The following is a 21032-nucleotide window of genomic DNA, read 5'->3' on the forward strand; positions in this document are numbered from 1 at the left end:
AGTGAAAATTGACCACTTACTTTGTGATTTGGGGTAATCTAATCTCTGTGAATCTGTTTCTTTATCTGTAAACTGTAAATAATACCTGCTTTATCCATGTCCTGGTTTTGCTATGAGATCAAATGTATAGGATATCTCCTTGTCCTTATGACTTCACAATTTAACTTTGAATGACTTGGTGGCTGGTGAGGCCACCAGAGGAGTTGAGAGAAGGTGATGGAAAGGTAACAGTCTGCGTATAGCTGTGCTGAATTGAGATGTTTCTTGGACAGTGAGGAGATGAGGTCCAGAAGACTTTGAAAGGCAGGATTCTTGCTGTGGAGAAAGGACTGGGTTAGACCACAGCTTTGGGAATCTTCAGCTTCATGCTGGAAAAACTGGTGGTCTTTTCCAAATGAAAGCATATTGTTAGAAAGGAACAAGGCCAAGAGCTCAGCCTTAGGAAACACAGGTAGGAAAAAGATATTAATGAGGGATGCAGAAGGAGCAACTGAGGAGGGTTGCTGGGAAACCAGGATTACACACAGTCAGAGAAATCAAAAGGAAAAAAAAGTCAAGAAAATTCAGGTTTAATTCCCATCAGATACTGCTCTGGGCTCGCTAAAAGTTGACTCTGTATTAACTTAGCTCTGCCTGCTTCATTTGACTGAGATTGAATCACTGAATTAAATCTTAAGGGTAGGAGAGGCAAACACAGATGAACAAATTTCCCCCTTTCCTTACAAAATAAAAAATCAATCTAAACAAAGATTAAAAACATAATTGGAGAACTAGAGGCCAATAAATCTATTCCTGAAGCTGGAAGCTATTAAACTCAAAGTAAATTAACCTTTGCAATTGTCGCTGTGCATCTGTAAAACCTACTGAATTCCTCTTGGGTATTAAAAAAATGTAAAGCTCTTCTGAGGACTCTGTGTAGGGCTCTCCTGACCTGGAAAGTGGGCCAGGTACATGGGAAAGGTCTGGTGTGAGCCTGTGGTGTGTGTCCTCTGGGCAGCTGTGCTGGGAGGGAGAAAGCTCAGGGGAGGAAAAGGGGGGAGAGGATGGCAAGAACACAGTGGAAGGTGTCAGAAGGAAACACAGCAGGGGTCCTTTTGATATCCCAATACCCAGAATAACTCTGATCCTTTAAAAAAAATGACATACGTTTTTAGGGAAATGATAAAGGAGCCAGAGTATCTGGCTTCCAATTCTGGTTCTGATGCTGCCTGGCAGTGTAGCCAATGCTTAGTGTCCCCAAGTAAACATTTCAGACGGGGGACTCTTGGTCTCTTACAAAACCCTCTCCCTTCCCAAATAAAGGTCTCTTGCATTTTTTCAGGATTGCTTTTGGATTACACTCTTGGAAAAGCACATCTATTCTTAGGGCTCAATCTAATTTTCTTTCTTTGTACTGTTTTCATATATTCTACCATAAGCTTGCATTCCTTTGGTTGGAAAATAATGTTACTAAAAAGCAAAAAGTAAAAGACAGCACTAGAAACCCAAATCCAAGTTGCCCAGCTCAGAATCTCAACTTCTCTTCATCGTGCTACAGTCTTGTCTTCGAGTTTTCTCTTGCCCTCGAATCCAACTGGTCACCATGTCCTGGGGATTCTATATCTGGAATGATTCTAAATGCTGGAGTGGAAAAAATGCCTTAGGACCCAACTTAAGTACACTTTGACAGAAGGAATGTTTGTTTGTCTTTGGCATCTCTCTTGACTCTGCTGTTCAATCCTCTCTCGCTCGGCGTTTGCTACATTCACCGCCCACCATGTCCGTAGGACCCTAGACATGCACATGGCTGCAGGTCCTTCTAGGACCTTCTCTCCCTGACAGCTGCTTTGTGATGCTCTCATCTTCCTTCTCAAACCACCCCTCATCAGGCCCTGTTCTGGAGCCTGTGACAGCCCATCCTTGCCCATGTGTTATTGGGCTACTGCAGGTAACGTCTGCAGCTTAAAGCAGGGCTTTCTGGAGATATAATGTCCTAACCTACCAGAAGGAGCCTAATGTAGGAACCTAGTGGTCAGAGGGCCCTGTGGGAGCTGGTGGGGGATGTAAAGGAGCCTGGTGGCATCCATCGATCTAAATACACCGTCTACCTGATAAAGAGCGCCGTTTTTGGAGTTAGACTGGCTTCATATCCACTGACAGGCTGCGTATCCCTGAGCAAGTTACTTAACCTCTCTGTGCCTCAGTTTCCTGGTCTATAAAATGGGGCTATGTTTAGTACCTAGCCCACAAGATCTGTGTAAAGCTTAAATACCATATAAACAGTTAACCCAATCTCAAATACATGGTATGTGTTTAATTAATATAAAATTAAGTAAAAATTCAAAACATCACTATTATTTTACATTCAGTACTAGCTCTCTGGGGCTGGACTTTGACTGGCAAGAACCATCCTCACAATTTCTCATCTTGTTTGATATTTGCCACAGCTTCTTAAATCTATTTTCTCTACCCTGTAACTCAAACCTCAGTCTTCTCTCCCTGACTTTCTTAATGTTATTCCAAGGAAACCAAGGAACCAGACTCAAACATGGCAGGAAAGCGCTGCTGCAGAGGCCTGCTCTGTAGACGGCCCCCATCACCTCCCTCCCATTTTCTTCCCTGAAAATCTGTTTGTCTTCCCAGCATAACCCCCAGGCCCCAAATCAGGACTGTGGGGCATGTCTGCTCATAAGAACAACGCTTTACAGAATTTCCTCCCGCCCATGAAACTGGATTCCTCTACTATACAAATATCAAATGTATGAATCTCCATAAAGCTACATATCACCAAAATGCAAAACTTTTCCTTTGGGGGCTAGAAAAGTTTCCCAGAAAGCATATTTTACTTTCCAGAAGACAACCTAGAAGCTAGTGGCTGCTCCTGTGGTTTTTCAACGGTTTAAACCAGTATTTGGATACCACCAAAGTGTCTCCTTTTTTTTTTCCTGGAGAACTGAATTACAAAATACTGGTTTCTATTAGGGTGTGCCTAGCACTTTCTGTGCCGCCAAGCCTTCCATTTTTATAGTCTGCACACTAGATTTTCCATGAGCAGGCTCAGATTTATTCCCAGGCAATGATGTTTAGAAAACCCAATATGAACGTGAAGACTATTCTAAAGCAATTTCAGAATTTGTGCTACGCAGTTGCCTAAAAAGAGCATTTCTGACATACAAAAAATATATATATATTTTCGGGGCATGTCTTAATATATTTTGGGGAAAAGGTACTCACTGTCATATGTTTCCTTGGATTGAGTTGTCACGGGAAATATTTTTTTAATTCTTCTTCTCTATCCTTTATTTCTATACTTGTACAAAATACAGCCCAAACACCCACCTACACAGGCACTTTACAGAAAGAGTTGGAAGCCAAGTGACTGAAAAACAAAACAAAATTATGTATTATAGTGTCTTTATAGAGATTTACATGTGAATTCAAATGAACCAGTTAGAGAAAAGTGCTAATGGGAAGTGTGACTATAATTTGGTTTTGCTGACAAATAAAAAAGCAGGTGCCATATTTTTAGAGAAAAATAAGTAGGAAATAGAGCTTTATATTTACACACACATGCACATTCTCTCTCCATCTCCCAGAAACTTACACGTTGGCCACAACCACCGCAACACCCAATTTTCCGTTTAGAGTATGTCTGCCTTCTCCTCCCTTTAGCCCTCTAAGGGGGCCCCACTGGGCCAGGCCAGGCTTCTCACAGGCTCCTGTCCTTGCCACCGTTTCGGTTTCCCCTGGCTCACTCTTCTCCCCCATTTAAATCCTTCACTCCTTCGAGGATATCCTCAAGGCCCGTCTCCTCCGTGAAGACTTCCCACCAGAACCTCAAACTATGATGCCCCACGCGGTAAATCCTATGCTCTTTATTGCGGATGGCGCCCAGGCTTGCAGATTCGTCTTGGGTGGATGTTTCCCCTCCCTATGGCTGCAAGCCTCCTGAGGGCAGGGCCGCATCTAATTCCATTTCTGTCTGCTACTATAGCACCCCCTGCACACAGAACACGAAACAGAGGATCAGCCAATATCTATTGGATTGTGTGGACTGAACAGTTGGGTGCAGATCTGTGAGGTCTAGAATGGCTAATTTCCTCTGGCAATCTAACCTGCCCTACTGAGCGCTAGATAAAGTTCACAGCTCAACAATCATCCCCCGACCTCTGCCCGGAGGCAGGGCTGCCATCCCGGAGGCACTCTGGAGGCCACCTGTGCTGGACGCTGTGATGTACGGCCCAGGACCTCCTTCAGGAGTGAAGGACCAAGTACTCCACAAGCTGCTGATAGTGCTCCCTGCAGACAGCCCTCAGCTGAGGGGAACAGCTTCGCCCAAGATGCAGGGATGGCCTGAATCTAATGACGGATCATTATGTCAGGGGATATGAAGGCCTGGCCCCTCACCCCAACTCGGTTCTTTTCTTTTTTTTTAATATTTATTTATTTGTTTATTTGGCTGCAGTGGCTCTTAGTAGCGGCATGTGGGATCTTCGTTGCCGTGTGCGGGATCTTTAGTTGTGGCATGCAAGGTCTAGTTCCCTGACCAGGGATTGAACCTGGACCCCCTGCATTGGGAGCGCTGAGTCTTAACCACTGGACCACCAGGGAAGTCCCTTAACTCAGTTCTGAAGGGCTTTCCAGCTCCAGAGCTCAAGGCTATTGTTGGGTCTGCACTGCAGCTCAGCTTCTCATTCTGCCCAGTCTGGCATCCCTCCCTTCCCCTTCTCTTTCCCAAGCATTGATCCCAAGAGCATCCCCAAATAAACACACTGCATGCTAACTTCCATCTCAGAGTCTGCTTCCTGGGGAACCAAACTACAACATCATCTATACATTCATCCATCTATTCAGCCAGCCAGCCAGCAACCTACCACTGTGCTTAAGGCACACAGGTGGTGTTGGTGGGAGGTGATACAGGTGAAAAAGACCCAGTCTTTACCCTTAGGGAGCTAAGGCGGTACAAGAGATGAGATGTGCAGGAATAACTGTGAAGCACACAATAGAAAGTGGCTGGTGTCAAGAGAGAACATATAAACAGAGATATGGCCAGGGTATAATCCCAGGGCAAGGGGGTGAGAGTCTTCCTGCACTGGCTTAAGCTGTGGCCATAGGTATACGCATCCTATCTCCCCATATGATCCCAAGCCCTGGAGACAGGATGGACTGTGTCCTTATCTCTCTCTGCATCCCCATACTTTCCAACACAGAATCCCAGACAGTGCAAGAAATCTTAAAACACTGAAGCAGAACACTGAAGGAAAGCATTGGCAGGTCTACTTTATAGGACAGGTTTCTGGCTGCCTGTATGGCCTTTTAGTGCAGAGTTCTCAGCAGGTCCCTCAAGATGCTCATTCATTTATTATGTCCATAAAACCTTGGGAACATGAAAGCACATGACAAGGTCCTGAGCCTCAAAGCAGCCCACTGTGTGGATGAGGCAGAGGCCCCTGAAAATGCCCACAAATAAGAACAAGACCTGGGACTATGACTAATAGCCAAGTAGTACATCATCCCCAGGTGGTCCCTGCCCCTGGTCAGCCAGCACATCAACTGCCAATCTGTCAGTCGACAAAGGTTACTTACTAAATAGCATCCACAAATAATCCAACACTGAGAATCAACAAACTCCAGAACCTCACGATCCTCCAAAACCAACGCCCCAGCATAATTTACCGTCTACAGGGGGAAAGCGCCTTTAAGCAAAACTCAAGTAATCACTATTAAGTGTCTGAGAGAAAGAAAAGAAGCACTCTCAGGGTGGCGAAGCCCATCTCCTGCACTTCCTTGCCTCAGCACAACTCAACACGCCAGTCTCCTTCCACTCTCCCTCTCTTTTTACTGCTTTTGTACAATCTGTCACCAACTTCTGTTGTTTGTTTCTCTAAATGGCATTTGCATCCTTCCTCTTCTGCCTCGCATAGTGGTGACATCCCCTTAGATTGTGTGGCCACACCCTGGTAGCCGAGGTTCCAAGCCTAGGCCATCCTCGAACTTCACATCTGTCAGATGTGGCTTCTGAAAACCCAGTTCTAAGTTGGTCACATCTGTCTCTGCTCTATTAAGGGCTCCTTCCGCACCATCAGGACCAAGTTATTAAGACCCTGCTCTAGTAAGTGGCTCTCCCTACACTCACCTAACTTTATTTCCCTGTACTCATTAGTATATGCCCTCCACTCCAGTCGCCTCCCTGTTTATCTGTGCCTTTGCTCAGTGGTGTCTGACTTCTGGAACGCCTTTTCTCCTCTTGGGCAGCTACTGAGTCCTGCCCATTCCTTGCCACTTTCTTCACATGGACCAAGCTTAGGACCTAGGGGATGGGAAAGACAGGAAGGGCGAAGTCAGGGGCCTGCTGTTTTCCCACTTCTTTTATTATCTTGAAGTTTCCCTACCACATCCTGACTTCATCACATGGAAATGCTTTTCTGTAGCACTTACCCAGACACAGGGATGCTCCATCAGCTTGACTGCCCCAGACCACCTAGCTCTGGTTGGAAGGAGCTTGTCTGTCTTGAGTTGGGTAGACTATCTCGGTCTTACAAGTCAGAAAGGGAAAAAGCTGACACGCTAACGTTTACTCGCTTGTTACTTCTTAGGAAAGACTCAATCACTGCCGAGTTAATACACCAAGCTCTAGGATTTCTGAGAGATGGATGGTGGGTTTGTCAAAGGAGAGACTGCCAAGTTCGGTCTCTGGAAAGAATCCAGTGTTCCATAAACCCTGTCTCTTTCCTAATCATAGAAAGAACCATAAAACGACAAAAAGGCAGAGGAGAGCTGCAGGCAGCAGAATGACATAGAAGCACCATCCTGTGCTTCCTGAAAAACAGAAAATGCAGATTAAGACAAATCTCATCCACCTTTACCTTCCTATGCAGGGTATTGCTCGATGAGAGAGCTGCACAGCAGATACTGGTGAGATCTTTGGAAAAGTCTCTTGAAAGGGGTACAGTAAAGAGTAGGTGGTGCTCAGAGATTTCCTTACTCCTCTGACAGCTTTTGACCAGGAAAGCTATGAGACACACAAAAATGGAGAGAAGAGTGGCGAGTACCTCCTGTGCCTCCTGCTACCTTGAAGGGAAAAGGTGCACCAGTGTGTGTGGTGGGGATTAACCACTCTTCTTTTATTGGAAGTGGCATGAAAGTGACTAGTCTCCAGGTTGTCAGGTGGACTGGGTATAGGTGTTTTCTACTTTGTGCAACTTTCTCTAGAGCTAGAAGAAAAGGGTGGTGAAAACAGCAGTTTTGAATGTCCCCATTTTTATGACTTCAGCTGGAAGACAATGAGAATCAGAAGACATACCTTCGAAATAACTTCCCCCAAACAAGCAAACGAACACATCTGTGCATGCATGTGTGTGCGGGCGCGCACGCGCGCGCGCGCACACACACACACACACACACACACCAGAGAGAATGAGAGTGAAAAGGACAAAATTCAAAACAAATCTCCTTAGGCAATTACATTAATGTGACAATAAGGACAATAACACTAAGCGTTTTACACACGCCTAGTGATTTATATTTTACAAAGCCCTGGGGCACATTATTTAGCAGTATTCTTACAACAAATAATCCAATCAGGTGATGATAAAAATAGTAGCTACCATTTATTGAATGATTACCAGGAGGAACACTTTTCATGTGTTATTTAATCATCACACCCCCCCTTGCACTGTTGTTATCCCCATTTTACAGAGGGGGAAACTGAGGTTTACAGATGTCAAGTAACTTGCCCATCAGGTCTTTCTGATTCCAGAGTCCAGGCTCAGGACCTTTATAAGGTCCATCTATGGCAGGGCTTTTCCACAAGTTCAGGAAGGGAAGGGCATTGAGAAGGAAGCAGCCCTTCATCTCAACTCCCTGTGAAGCAGGTACATGCAGACACCAAGAGGTCCCACTTCCTCTGCTGTGCTTCCTAGTTACAAACCCATCCAGCTTGCACAGATCACATGACATTCATCTGTGGATGATAAATGCCATGCTACTTACAGGGACGATGGTTAACCCCTACAGATAATTTAACCTGTATCTGAAGCTGCAACAGGAGTTTCCATTTGACAGGATGCAGCCATAGCAAGGTGGTGAATTAGCACCTAGTTGAGAAGCTTTGCCATGAAGAATACTTTAAGACTGAAAATAATGAGTGAGACTGAATGCCATTTAGCAGAATGGCTTGTGACATTCAAATAAATGTTCAACTTGTGAGATTCAAGCACAAAGAGGAAGAAGAAATGACTGTAGAAAACAGCAAGGCACAAACAAATGGTGACAGCTCAGAGAGCTGGCTGCCCTCTTCTTCATCAGACCCATCTGACCTCAGTAGTCATGAATGCTGTTAGCTGTGCAGGAGTCTTCTGACACAAACAGACATGAACACTCCAGGATACTCCCTGCTGGGCACGGCTGTGGGGAGAAGCAACCAGACCCTTAAGGACTCTTTCCCTCCCCTTTCATCCAAGTATCAACTCTTCTGAGGGTCTCCTGCCACCCCCCCACCCCCACCTTCTCCTCCCCTCCTCTTTCTCAAAGCCTTCTTATTCTCCTCCCTTCTCCATCAACCAACCAGCATTAAAGATCTGAGGGTGGGAGCAGGGAAAGCATGTTAGTTCCTGGGATTTTGAGAGAGTAAAGTGTCAGTGTCAATGTACCCCCCCCCCCACCCCCCAGCTCTAGAGATATACTTAGATACACACAAAACACCCACTGGAACTTTTAAATGATGTGAAGAGATCCACAAGCCACCTGTGAAACAAAATCTTGGTGCTTCACAGTCACAGGAACATACAGGTTCGAGAAGGCTCATGTTTATTAATTATGTCCACACATACCTACACAAAGCAGGTGGCCCTTGCACATACACAAGAATCCTCACACATCTTGATGATGCCACCTTTCTTTTCTCCATCCTCATCTCCTCCCACCCAGCTGTATGTGTTGACCACAGCTGCCCTGTGAGAGGCTGAGGGGTGTGATGCAGTAGAAGGGCAGTCACTCTGCCCTTGGCTTCTCCCTGGCTGTGATTCGTGGGTAGGCCACTTCGCCTTTCTGAACCCCTGTAAAACGGAGATAATAACCACCTGGCTAGGTGCTTTGAGGATGAGGGGGAATGATATACATAAAGCCCTTGGCACAGCTCCTGGCACTGTCCTGCCTGATTCCTGAGCCTGCCTTTCCTACACCCACGCCTGGGCTGATGGTGCCTCCTGTCACTTGGTCCCCACCCCCAGGACACTGGGAAGAGTGGGGACTAGTCTGGGACCTAAGGTCTGTACCAGGAGGCTCCCAGCTTTCAGGTCACAGGTCTGCCGGCCAGGGCTAGCCTGCAGGGCCGCGCGGACACGGGGAGCCACGGGCACGTGGGAGGGCCATAGGTCTCCCACTGGTGGACCCGTGGGAGGCGGGCGGAGCGGGCGGGTGGAGGTGGGCAGAGCCCGGCGGTAAGTCGACCCAAGGCTGTGGGTGGCTTCCTCCTGTTGCTCAGTATCAGGGAGAGGCGGGGGAGGACATTCATTTTTTCCTAACTAAGCATCCACCCATCGCTTCAATAACTATCGATTGTGAAAAGCCGGCGGCGCCGCTCAAAGGCGAAGCCGGGCACCCGCGCGCCGCCGCGGCTGCCTTCCCCGACCCTCCGCGGGGACCTCCCCGGCGCGTGCAGGGCAGCGGTGGGCCAACGCTTCCGCACCGGCTCCTCTGGCAGCCTCGGGAACCGCAACCACGAGCTACGGTTTGACTCCTGCCCGCCCGCCCGCGGGGGCCTTTCCTTCCCAGAGTGTCCTGTCACGCTCTCGGAGCGGGTCACCTGTTCCGCAGACTCCCTGGCGCCCGGGGTTCGAGGGCCCGGCCGGCGCTCGGAAAGTTATCTCAAAAGAGCAGATGTGTTGCAACCCTCGCTGCAGCAAACTACAGGACGCAGATTTCCCGAACCCTGCCCCACCCCCACCCAGCCCGCCGAGCCGAGCCCGCTGCCGGCGTCCCGCAGCGCGGAGAGCCACCCGCAAAGGCACCTACTCTCCCTCCAGCGCCCGAGTGCAATGGGGAGAAAGCCCCAAGGCAAACTCACCGCACAGAGCCACCCCAGTCCCGGCCTGGAAGGGATCGGGCAGCTGGGGATCGGCCTCCCGCCGGACAGCTCCGAGAAACACTCGCGATTTCCCGCCCCGGCCGCCCCTCCTCTCTGCCCCAGCCTTCCCGGCTGGGCTGCCGCGACCCCTTGTACCTGCGGCGGTCCCGGGCTCGCCCTCGCTCTGCTCCCCGGAATCCGAATCCATGCTGCCGGCCGGGCGTCCACAGCCGCCCGCCCGCCCGCGGGGCGCTCGGGACCGGTGTCTGGATTCGGGCTGCCGCGTCGCACTCCGGCCGGGCGACGCGCGGCGGCCGCGGCCAGGGGGCGGCTTGGCGGAGGCGAGCGCCGCCCGCGCCCCGCGCCCTGCGCCCCGCTCCCCGCGCCCGCCGGCCGGTGCTTGCGCGCGAGGCGAGCGCGGGGCGGAGGGTGGGGCGCGCCGGGAGAGCGCGAGGAGGAGGGCGGGGAGGCGCGAGCGGGGAGGAGCAGGAGCGTCCGGCGCCCCGCGGGCTCCCGGCTGGGTTAAATACCCGGGGGCGGCGCCGCTCCTCCACCCGCGCCCCGCGTCGGGCGCCCGGAGCCCCGGACTTCTGGAGCCGGGCGAGGTCGTGCGAGTCGGCGAGGCCGAGCCCCTTCCCTTGGGGGTGGCCAAGTTTGGAGAATTCTTAGGGGAAAAAGCGCCTCTACCCAAGTAGGAAAAGGAGAGGTTCCGAATGGGAGTGCTGGGGCTGCCCGGGTTCGAGTCTGACTCCGCAGTTCGGACACCTTGGGAGAGTGACTTAACTTCTCTGTGTCCCTCTCCTCACTTGGAAAATGGGGGAAATGAGCGTTCCCTTTTGTTCGGGTTGTTGTGAGGGAAATTATAAAGTATGCGTGTGAGGAGCCGAGAGCAGGGCCTGGCGCCTAGTGAGCAAGTAGCGCGCGGAGGTAATGCAAACGCTTGGTGGTTCTTCTCCCGGCGCGGGCGCGGGCGGGCAGGCTGGGCAAGCCGCCGTGGAGCGGGTTCCAGGACTGGGAGCCCTCGCTGGCGTCCAAGGCAGGATCGCTCTCCTGCAGGTCAAGGAGCCAGGCCACTTCCAGGCCCCGACTCAGGGGCAAGAATGGGTATTTTATGGCTATGCCATGTGGCATGTGGGAATCTTAGCTCCCCGACCAGGGATGGAACCCATGTCCCCCGCATTGGGAGCGCGGAATCTTAACCACTGGACCACCAGGGAAGTCCCTAAGAATGGATTTTAAAACCTTTACTTTGTCTTTAACACAGAGTGCTAACTTCCTCAATATCTCCGCCTTCCACTTTCTAAAAAAAAAAGAGAGAGAGAGACAAGCGGTTGTATTTTATTTAGTAAATAAGAGACTAAACTCGGGGAAAATGCACAGAGCAGTGAGGCCTGAGGGGACCCTTTGTTGTCAATTCTTGATTAGCCACGCAGTTTTATTTTCTCCCTGAATTATCAGCTCCAGCACTTACATAACCTTAGGCCGGCTTCTCAACATACAAAGTGTGGGCAGAGAATACAAACACACTTTACTGATTTGAGCAAACTGAAATTGGAAAGAGAAAAGTCTACTAACAAGTGCCATTTATTGTTTCTTCTGTGCACTTGTTTAATCTCTGCAACGACCCAGTGAGGAATTTAGGTTGAACCATTTGAAAATGTTTTTTTGGAGGTGAAAAATGGTTGAAAGTTGTCAGTTTCGTAGAATTTAACCTATATTGTTATCTCCATTATGAGATGTGGAAACAGAGTCTCAGAGTAGATAACTTTTCTGTGGTCTCAGGTCCACCAGAATGTGGGTGAGCTGGGCCTTGAAATCCGGTCTGATGTCCAGACCTGCTATGGACTGCTAAGGTATAGTGTCACAAGTGAGTTTGGCCTCTTGGCTACCTGAAGTCTACTTCCTTTGGTGAAGGTATGGGCTTCTCAGAGTGCAAATACAGCGCTCCTTTGTGTTCTCAGAAAACGTTTTCTGGATAGCCAAACTCATAGACTTTAGCTGGTAAATTTGGATGGATTTCTTTGGAAGGGCCCAAAGAATCCCACGCTAGACATATGATCTTGGGCAAATGGCTTAACCTCCCTCAGTTTCCTGATGGCATCTCCTTCATAAGGTGGTTGTAAGGGAGTGAATGAAATAATGAGCGTGGAAGCTAGTACCCAATGCCTGGCACACAGTTGATGTTTGATAAATAGAAAGAACATTCTTACATCTAATGGATTCCATTTAGAAAAACAAAATATTTTAAAATCACATTTTTAAGTGAAAAGAAAAATGTAGCAGCAACATTTGGATAGAAGTTGACACTCAAAAAACACATAGCTGGGAATCATTTAAAAAGTTTGGCATCATAGCTTTGTAGTCTTGAGGAAAACCAACGATGATAGTGTCAGAGAACAGAGCATATTGGATTGAAAAGTCATCCAGCTTCCTTTAAGGGCCGTGCCTAGATTCAACAACAGGAAATGTGAAACTTTCTCTATTCCCTTAGCCCTCCTTTCCTGACACTTGGTGGAAGCTTTTTTGTTTTTGTTTGTTTGTTTGTTTTAATGGGCAGGTGGTCTGGGTTGAAGACAGAAATACCACTGTGACATCTATGCATCTCAGCGCAAACAGGGAAGCTCACTACTGGAACTTGGTCAACAGTAAACAAAGTACTGGGAGTGCAGTTGACACAGATACGTCCATTAGTCATCAGATCTTTACTGAGTACATAGTACACTTAGACCAGAGGTAAAATTCTGGGGGCAGAGGGAGGGGAAGGGCTGGTCAAGGTGCTCCTGAAAAGTCTATGAGGTGGTCTTTAATAAACAACACCTATTCGTTTATCTGTCCCTGTATTCAGCTGTAGTATATTTCTGCAAAAGGAGGCAGATGTAGAACAAAAAATTGAATGTGACATTAAACAATGGAGAAGAGAGATCCAAACTAAATAAAATCTCCATTCCAGTTTCCTATGATATGCAATCTGTTGTCATGGGATAGCAAGACAAAGGGAAATGATTGCTGGCACTCATGTGTGTTTAATGAGGAACGTTAGTGGAACATACCTTATCTATCCACCCAGTGTGGAAAAATCTGTATGAGAGAAGGAAGTCCTTAAAATAGTATCCTGCAACGATCACCCCCATGAAAACAGTGAAATCTGAGGTGGTGAATCTCCTTTACAATCCAATCCTAGTATATTTCTTTAAAAGAAAGCAAGAAAGAGAAAGCTTTTAGAAAAGAGGAAAGGACTTCTGTAGTTCTTCTGTGTATTTTTAGAAGAATGGCATCACTTTGCAGACTTGAATCTAGAGTCTGAGGGTTGTAAACTGCTTTCCTCAGTGTTTCCACTACATCTTTTCAGCCTGGCTGCTCTTCCGACACAAAAATTTCTAACTCTTTTTGGTCATTTCTTAGCTTCAGCTAACAAAATGGGTGGCTTTTGAAGGAGCTTGTCTGTCTGGTGGGCAAAGCATATTTATTTGTAAGGCGTCAAGAAACAGATAATAAAATAGATCCATTTCTGCTAGCACAATAATACTCCTTTGATCCAAGCCAGTGCTATGACTCATCTGCCTGTCTCCTCTTGTGGGATGGAAAGGGAGCTGTCTGCAACCTTCGGCAGGCAGCCTGGAGGAGGGAGGGAGGGAGGGAGGGAGGTTCCTCTCACAAGTTAGGGCTGCTGTTCTACTTCGAAAACCCACAGGGTTCTGGAACTGCGTTTCTCTGGGCTGAAGTGACCCTTGGTACTTTGGAATAAGATCTTGGCCAGAACAGCCCCATTTTTAATAACTTTCAAGGTGCATGCTGCCACCAAGGAAGCTTCTGCCCAGAGCCAAGGTGACCTCCATGGGGCTCTAGACAAGCTGCACAGTGGGGTCTGAGCTGGCTTCATATCCATCTGGCAGAACAAAATGCTGGGAGACAGCCTTGAAAGAGGGGGCTTTTCCTTTTTTTTTTTTTTTCCTGGCCAGCAAAAATAAGTTTTAATGCCCCCCTGCCCCTCCACTACCACCTTATTTCAAAAGAAATGCTCATCACTGTAGAAAAATGGAAAAAACTTATAAGCAAAAAAGGAAGAAAATTTAAAAATCCATTCATACTCTACCAGTTGCAATAACTATTAACATATCTTTAAAAAATTTTCCTTTGTGTGTCAGCATTCTGCTTTTGTAACTTGCTTTCCCCTTTTAACAACGGTGAATATCATTCCATCTACTCTCTGACAATATGGTTTTTAATAGCTGCACAGTATTCTGTTGTACGGGTGTACCATAAGGCATTAAAACAATCCTCTATTGTTGGGCATACCGGTTGTTTCCGATTCTCTGCTAAAATGATAGCATCAGTGAACATCCTCATGTCCAAATCTTTGCACACATCTTTGATCAATGTCTGTGAACCTTCAGCAACCTCCTTTGTTCTTGGGAGAAAGAAACAAGACAGAAAATTATAGCTAACAAAATAATTGCTATATCTATGCTGAGACATTAAGGTTATCAAGAATTTGAATAAGCATGATCCCTCTCGGCAGAGGGTGGGTTAGTTGAATTCATTCTTGAATTTATCCAGCATTGATTGAGCCCAGAGGGCCTTCCTGTAGCTTGAGGAGAGGAGTGGAAAACATCTTTCTGCATTGCTTTATGGGCAGTGTGTCCTCTGTACAGGCCCATCCACGTCCAGACACCTGCGGGAGGAAGGCATGGAAGAGGCTGGCAATTTGGGCATCAGGCTGTTCTCCCAAGCTTTTATGGGACAACTTCCTGAGCAGTGAATGCAGTGATAGTGACTCTAAAGCACTGACTCAGAGGGAGAGGGAAATTGAGAAAGAGGTAAGAGGAAGGTAAGAGGGAGAAAGAAGAAAACTCTATGGGCCCATCTTTGTTGTGCTTTGGCTCAGTATCCTACGGGGTTGTTTGTTAGCTTTTCAAATTGGCTTACAAACAGGACCAGGATCATAGGTTCAGCCCCCCTGCGAGTCTCCTTGATTGCCACATATAGTGTCTTGGGCCCCCTGTGGCATTCACTCTGGGGGCTGCAGGATGTGACTGTGCTGTATTGGAGCTGTTCTTACAACCATCCACAGGGCTTGAATGTGGGCACCCTAAGTGACTGTTTTAGGTGTGCTCTATGTCTCCTCATCTTCCTGGATCCTTACACAGCTCTGTGGTGTGGAAAGGGTCAATTTATTCCTACTGGGGAGAAGGGGGACTCAAGACCTACTAGGCTCAGGCAGCAGTTTAGAAAGATGAGAGTACCTAAAGACTGGATAGGGGCAATATTGCTCCAGTTTTCAGAAGTAAGAAAAGAATGGATTTCATGAACAACAGATGGATGGCCTTTTTGCCACTCTCTAGCAAAAGTCTGGAACAAACAGGTTTATACACATTTAAAGAAGAAAGTCATGATCACCAGCAGCCAACATGGGTTCATTATCATGTTCCATTAAAATAACCATGTTAACTTTCTTTAAACAGGATCAGTTGGTGTATAAATCAAGATCATTTTATTCAACTTCGAGGCAGCAAGTATTAGTTAAGTTCCCTCTGTGCTTCAGGTGCAAAGTGAAGGGAACTGACTGTCATAGATATTATATGTTGTGATTTAAGTAAAGAATTTGATAAAGTCTTACATAATTCCCTTTCTGTTAGGTGGATCTAGAACTGGTTGAACAACCCTACCCAGTGAGCCTTGATTCATGGTTCTGAGTTAACTTGGAGGGAGGTCTCCTGTGGAGTGACACAGAGCTCTGTCTTGAATCTGGTCTATTCTGTTCCTTTTTTTTTTTTTTTTTTTTAAACTCAGTGCTTTAGAGGATGAATTTGGTTGTACTTATCAAATGTGTAGCTGCCCTGCTAGGACAGGTCAGGGAAGACTTGGAATCACATGGAAAAGGTACATGGGTCTTGCCTGTCTATAAACTCCACGAGTCAACAGTGGGATAACAGCTGCATTGCTACAGGAAGGGCAGGAATAGTCCTCTGTATCTGAGCTGGTATTATGGACACCAGGGGTCTTGTGAACATCTGGTGCCACATTTTAAGGAGACATATTAGGGAGCTCCCAGAGGAGGGGACCAGAACAGTGAAGGAGGTTTGGAAAATATTCTACATGAGGAAGTTTGAGTGCCAGGCTTGGGAAAGAAAACAAGATACGACAGGGTGGATGTCCTCAAATGTGTGAAGACCTAGACTCAAGGCTGATACAGAACTAATAGATAAATGTTATAAGAAAGTAGAATTTGGATCTAGGGCCAGTCCTGGCTTACTGGTCTTCAGATCCATCCCTGACCTTTCTCTATTCTGTATAGAGGAGGGGCTGACCCTTGCAGGCCACGTTTGCCATGCTGTAAGCTAGTTGCCAGCTGGATCCAGCCAATGTAAGGCAATGGCAGAAGATTGGAGGGTGGGGCAAGGGAGAGCCGGAATATTCTTTCCAACCCTCTGTCCCTCAGTCCTGTGACAGTGGCTGCATCTCCTCCATGGCTCTAACTCCCACCAGATGGACCCACTGTAGTTCCAGCTTCCATCAGGTGACCATAGCTTCCAGGTTCCTGTAACAGCTCCTCCTCCCTTTTGTCCCTCCAGCCCAGGGTGGCAGTGGCTTCCTGCTGTTGCTAATATCTAGGTTGCCTTACTGTCCTCTGGCTTCTTAGCTCTTCCCTCACCTCTGTAGCTGGTTCCCTGTGTTACTGTTTTGAAAATTATGTGTTTTCAGAGTTGGGATTAGAACTCAAGGCTCCTGACCCAAGATCAGCACTCTTTTCATTTCATGTTGGCTCTCTCCTCCTGCATGTATCTTTATTAACCGTCCACCCATGGTTCATATTAATCACTCTTCCGATCTATGGGAGGGAACATTGAGTCTCCTAAGTCCTTTTTTTTTTTTAAATTCTCTTATGATTATGTGACAACCTAGTTCAATAACGCTTACTCACTAATTATTTTACAGAACAAATACTGCTCGCCAAGTGTTGAGTGGAAACTTTTTTCTTCACTTCAAAGCATTTTTTACTTAGAAAAGCTAAATGCATGTTCCAATCTGGAAGATTCCGTTTATGTAAGTCTCTGATTTCATAATGTCTATGCTGCATTGAGGGCTGTAGAAAAGGGAAGGAATGCTCGAGGTCACCTAGTCTAACCTCATCACTTCAGGTGTAAAGAAACAGGTTCAGAAAGATGGAGTTGCTCACCCAATGTCAGAGGCAGAAGTGGGGCTAGAACCAAGGTCTCAGTCCTGAGTACGGGACGCTCATCATACCACCATGCTCCTTTATGGGAACAAAGTGGTGTAATGAGTTTACTGTTTACTCTCCTTCACTACATCCAGTTTTCACTCGCGTCTGCCTTCAGTTCCCAAATCTCTTCCCAATGCTGATCTTTCCCCTCTTTTCAACTCCTGCTTACCAGTGTTTTAGTAGCCCATCTCCCCTTGGAATGGAATTATCAAAAGCAGGACTTGACCAATCCCAATGGTTAATTTCTTTATCTCATCAACAACTTCCTTCAGTTCCCTCCCCTTCACTCCCTTCTCCTCCCCTCCCCTTCTTTTCTGGATTCTCAAACTTTCCATTCTCTCCTCTCTAGCCAACATTTTCTTTCCCACCAAGTCTTCTCTTGGCATGGTCCTTTAATTAGTTCCTCTCTTTTGTGTTCAAAGGTAATCTGCCCGGTTGAAGCCATCAACACTTCTAAGGGAAGAATCTTTCAAGCATTGGATCTGATTCCTGGTTGCTATAAACCTTTGATATTCTCTGAGGAAAGACATAAATTAATGTCATTCCTTGGCAGAACCCCTGGGCTTATCCAGATTACTTCCCTTCCCTCTTGATTGTGGATGTGATCATTTTAACACCTAAAACACTATGGAATAGATGGGAAATCTTCCCATAGTCAAGAATATAACATTTATTTTAGGTCAAACCATTACTACGTATCATCCCATGGGAATTTCCAGTGTTTCAACAACTTTCTCTTTTGGCTCTCAGTATCAATCTTAGCTGATTTTTAGATCTTTCCAAATTTGTGTTATCTAGACATTCATGAGTGGTTAGATTTATTGAAGCTCTTTCAGGATAACATCATGACAATATAATATTTGAGTCACAGTGACCTTGTTCAAGTGAACTAATCTTAGCCCCAAAGAGATACATTGACACCATATTTCCAGTTGGATTAAATATATTCTTCTATCCTTCCAAATTTTGTGTTACTTTCTGCTAATGTGGGTTTTGTCAAGTCACATACTTGTCAAGAATCCAGGAACTTAGTTCACCCTTCACATTCCTGTAACTCATCCTTTCATTTCTCTTGATGAAGTTGATAAGTCCAAGGATCAAGTATTGGATTTCTGTCCCAAAAAACAAGTGCAGGGGACACCTGTCTTCTTCTTTAGTCCAGGTGATACCATTGCAAGAGTTGGCAGGAATGGGGGGTGGCCCAGAGGAAAGAGGGCAGCCTTGGATAGCAGGATCCTAACCCCATTGTGCTCTCCTCTCCTATATACAGAGTCGAGGATGGGGTCAGAGCAACGCTAACTCTCAGTTCCAAAGAATCACATCTTTCCAAAATCTCCATAGTTACCCAAGGTGCCGACAGCCTCCCAGTTCCCCAGACTTGTAGCCTTCAAATTAGTTCTGTGATTTTTTGGGGTCTTACTTCCACTTTGGCATTCACAGTTCTATCAAATTCTAATGCTATTTCTTCCACAAGTCACTTGATTTTACCCTTGCCTTTCCAAATCCACAGTCTCCCTCCTCCCAGCTCTTCACCTGAATCTTGATTGCTACAACAACACTTTCTCCAGCCTTGCCCAAATCCCCCTACACCCAAGCCAGAGGTCAGGCTCTCTCAACCATCACTCCTTTTCATTTGAGAGCTTGTGTCTTTACCATCCTGCTCTGCTCCCTATGCACAGAAGAGCTTTGTATATGTAGCAAAACAAAGAAGTTGCCAGAGTCTCAGCAATGATTGGTTTGTCCCAGTACACCCCATTTCAGTCTCTCCCTGCTTCCTGTCTTAAATTCTCTGGCTCTATGTTTGGTGCAGCTCCATCCCTGATGTATGGGCTCCTCCCCACTCTTTCCCCTAGCATAACGCCTGTCTCCTTCTTGCCAGCTGGGATGCTTTGCTGTGATAGCTAGAGGTCTTGACTCTCTGGCTTGGCCTCAGGCCCTTGTCCCCAAAATTATCCTCATGGGAACTTTGGGCCAGCATGCCCTCATGTTCCTGGAGCCCACATCTTCTTGGCTTTGCTTCTGGACCACTAAGTATTGAGTAATTTCTGCCATGTCAAAGTGAAGACACCTGGATTTTTTATCCTGGCTATTCATGAACTTGATGTGTGAGTTTAAATGTCAGGGCTGCCTGCCCCAGCCCTCCTCAGATGCCAGTTCTGAGGACCTGCAGCTTGCCATCCTGCATGCCTTGAACATATCCCCCACTTCCCTACTAATGCCTGAGCCTGTCCTGACCAAGTCCCTTTCCCCCTACAAGACGAGGGAGGGGATGAGTCTTGTTCATAACCTGGCATTCAGAGTACCCTGGGTCCCTGCATATTCACTGACTCACAGTTTCCCCTTTGGCTATGTCCCACAGACTGTGTAAGCCAGCGTGCTTAGGTCTTGCCTCAATTTCTCCATTTGGACGTATGTGTTCTTCTTGGGGTGGTGGCCCCACCTTTGACGCTAACTCTGAGGTCTGGCCGTTTCCTATTACTTGAGGTAACACGAGCAAGGCACTTTTCATCTCTAGAGAGTTTGTCCAGTATAAGCATCTCTTTGTGGACTCTTACTTTGCTTCAAAAATTAATTTGATTAGATATTTTTGAGTGGCCAATTTTTTTTTTTAGATTATCAGTTGTCTTACAGCACCTTTTAAGGATATAACCAAGAGCCAGGAGAGGTCAGAAAATAAAGACCCTTGAGCTATCAGAAAAGTAAAAGCTATCTTTTAGTCAGAGGAGAGTCCCTTAGGCTCTCACTCATAGTCTAGCTTTCTTTTGTTACCCTTTGTCAGGTGTGAGGACAAAAGGGAGGGATGGAGCGGCCTCTCCAGGCAGCACTGGAGCCAGAGTAGAGGAGCTCCTGTCCTCATCCACATCCCCTTGGCCCTCACCTTCCCCTCCGTCCCGCTGCCTTCTCACTGCAAACACCTGCAGACTTCTGGGAGTGCCAGGGAGCTGATGGCAGCAGCCTTCAAAGAATGGTGAATAGGATTTGCGAATAAAATCTAGGTTTTAACCTGTTGTGTGGGACAGCTCCGCACAGTCTTATAGAGCCCCAGCTCTTCACAGGGGTAAGTAACTTTCACCTGTAAGCAATGCACCTGTATGGGCTGCCTTCCCTTTCCCATCACTGTCCCAACCCCCTGCTGGAGCTTCCTGGAATTACCATCCTAATAAAAACTTGCCCTCAAATCTCAGGGTCCATGTCTCAGGAAGCTATCCTAAATCACATGGCAAGAAAAAAGGCCGAGACATGATGGAAAGAGAACAGAAGAATGTTGAAAAGGCAGAGATGAGAACTAAAGTATTGGGACCCTGGGCTCATCTAGCAGGGACTAATGGGATGAGGGTATGTGACATAATTACTGCCACATTGAGGGCTCTAGTGGGGATCTGGGGACAGTGTATTCTCTCCTGGAAGCCAGGGAAGTAAGTACAACATTTTAGAAAGGTTTCTGCCTGAAAGAGTAAAAATAGGTTGAGGTGCTGAAAGGAATAATTCATTGGCTCTCTACAAGCTTGAGTTTCCTGGATGGCCCTTTCCCTGATAGCTAGGATTTAATTGGGTTTTCAGTTGAACTAAAATCATTACTTTCAAGCTTCAAAGCTCCTGGTTCCTGCAGTTTGATTCTTTGAGATTTGTATTGTTCATGTTTTCACAGTCTTTGGTTTCATGCCTTCCCATCCCCTGTTTGCATAGTGGAGTTCTCTTTTTGAAGTCTGACTTCCCACAGAAGCCCCTTTCCCTCCTTGGTCATTCCAATGGTCCTTCTTGTGC

The 21032-nt window shown here is 46.9% G+C and overlaps 1 protein-coding gene across 1 annotated transcript in view; it reads right to left on the bottom strand.

The window, feature by feature from the left end:
* TNFAIP8L3 (TNF alpha induced protein 8 like 3) overlaps positions 1–10438 on the bottom strand; it is a 38376-nt gene extending 27938 nt beyond the window's left edge. The window contains exon 1 of the mRNA XM_057722185.1: positions 10202–10438. Within this exon, the coding sequence (XP_057578168.1) occupies positions 10202–10253 (52 nt within the window). The 5' untranslated portion in view covers positions 10254–10438. The remainder of the gene's footprint in view (positions 1–10201) is intronic.
* Between the last annotated feature and the right edge of the window lie 10594 nt (positions 10439–21032).

Source organism: Hippopotamus amphibius, chromosome 2, assembly GCF_030028045.1.
Source record: "Hippopotamus amphibius kiboko isolate mHipAmp2 chromosome 2, mHipAmp2.hap2, whole genome shotgun sequence".
In the NCBI taxonomy this organism is placed as follows: domain Eukaryota; kingdom Metazoa; phylum Chordata; class Mammalia; order Artiodactyla; family Hippopotamidae; genus Hippopotamus; species Hippopotamus amphibius.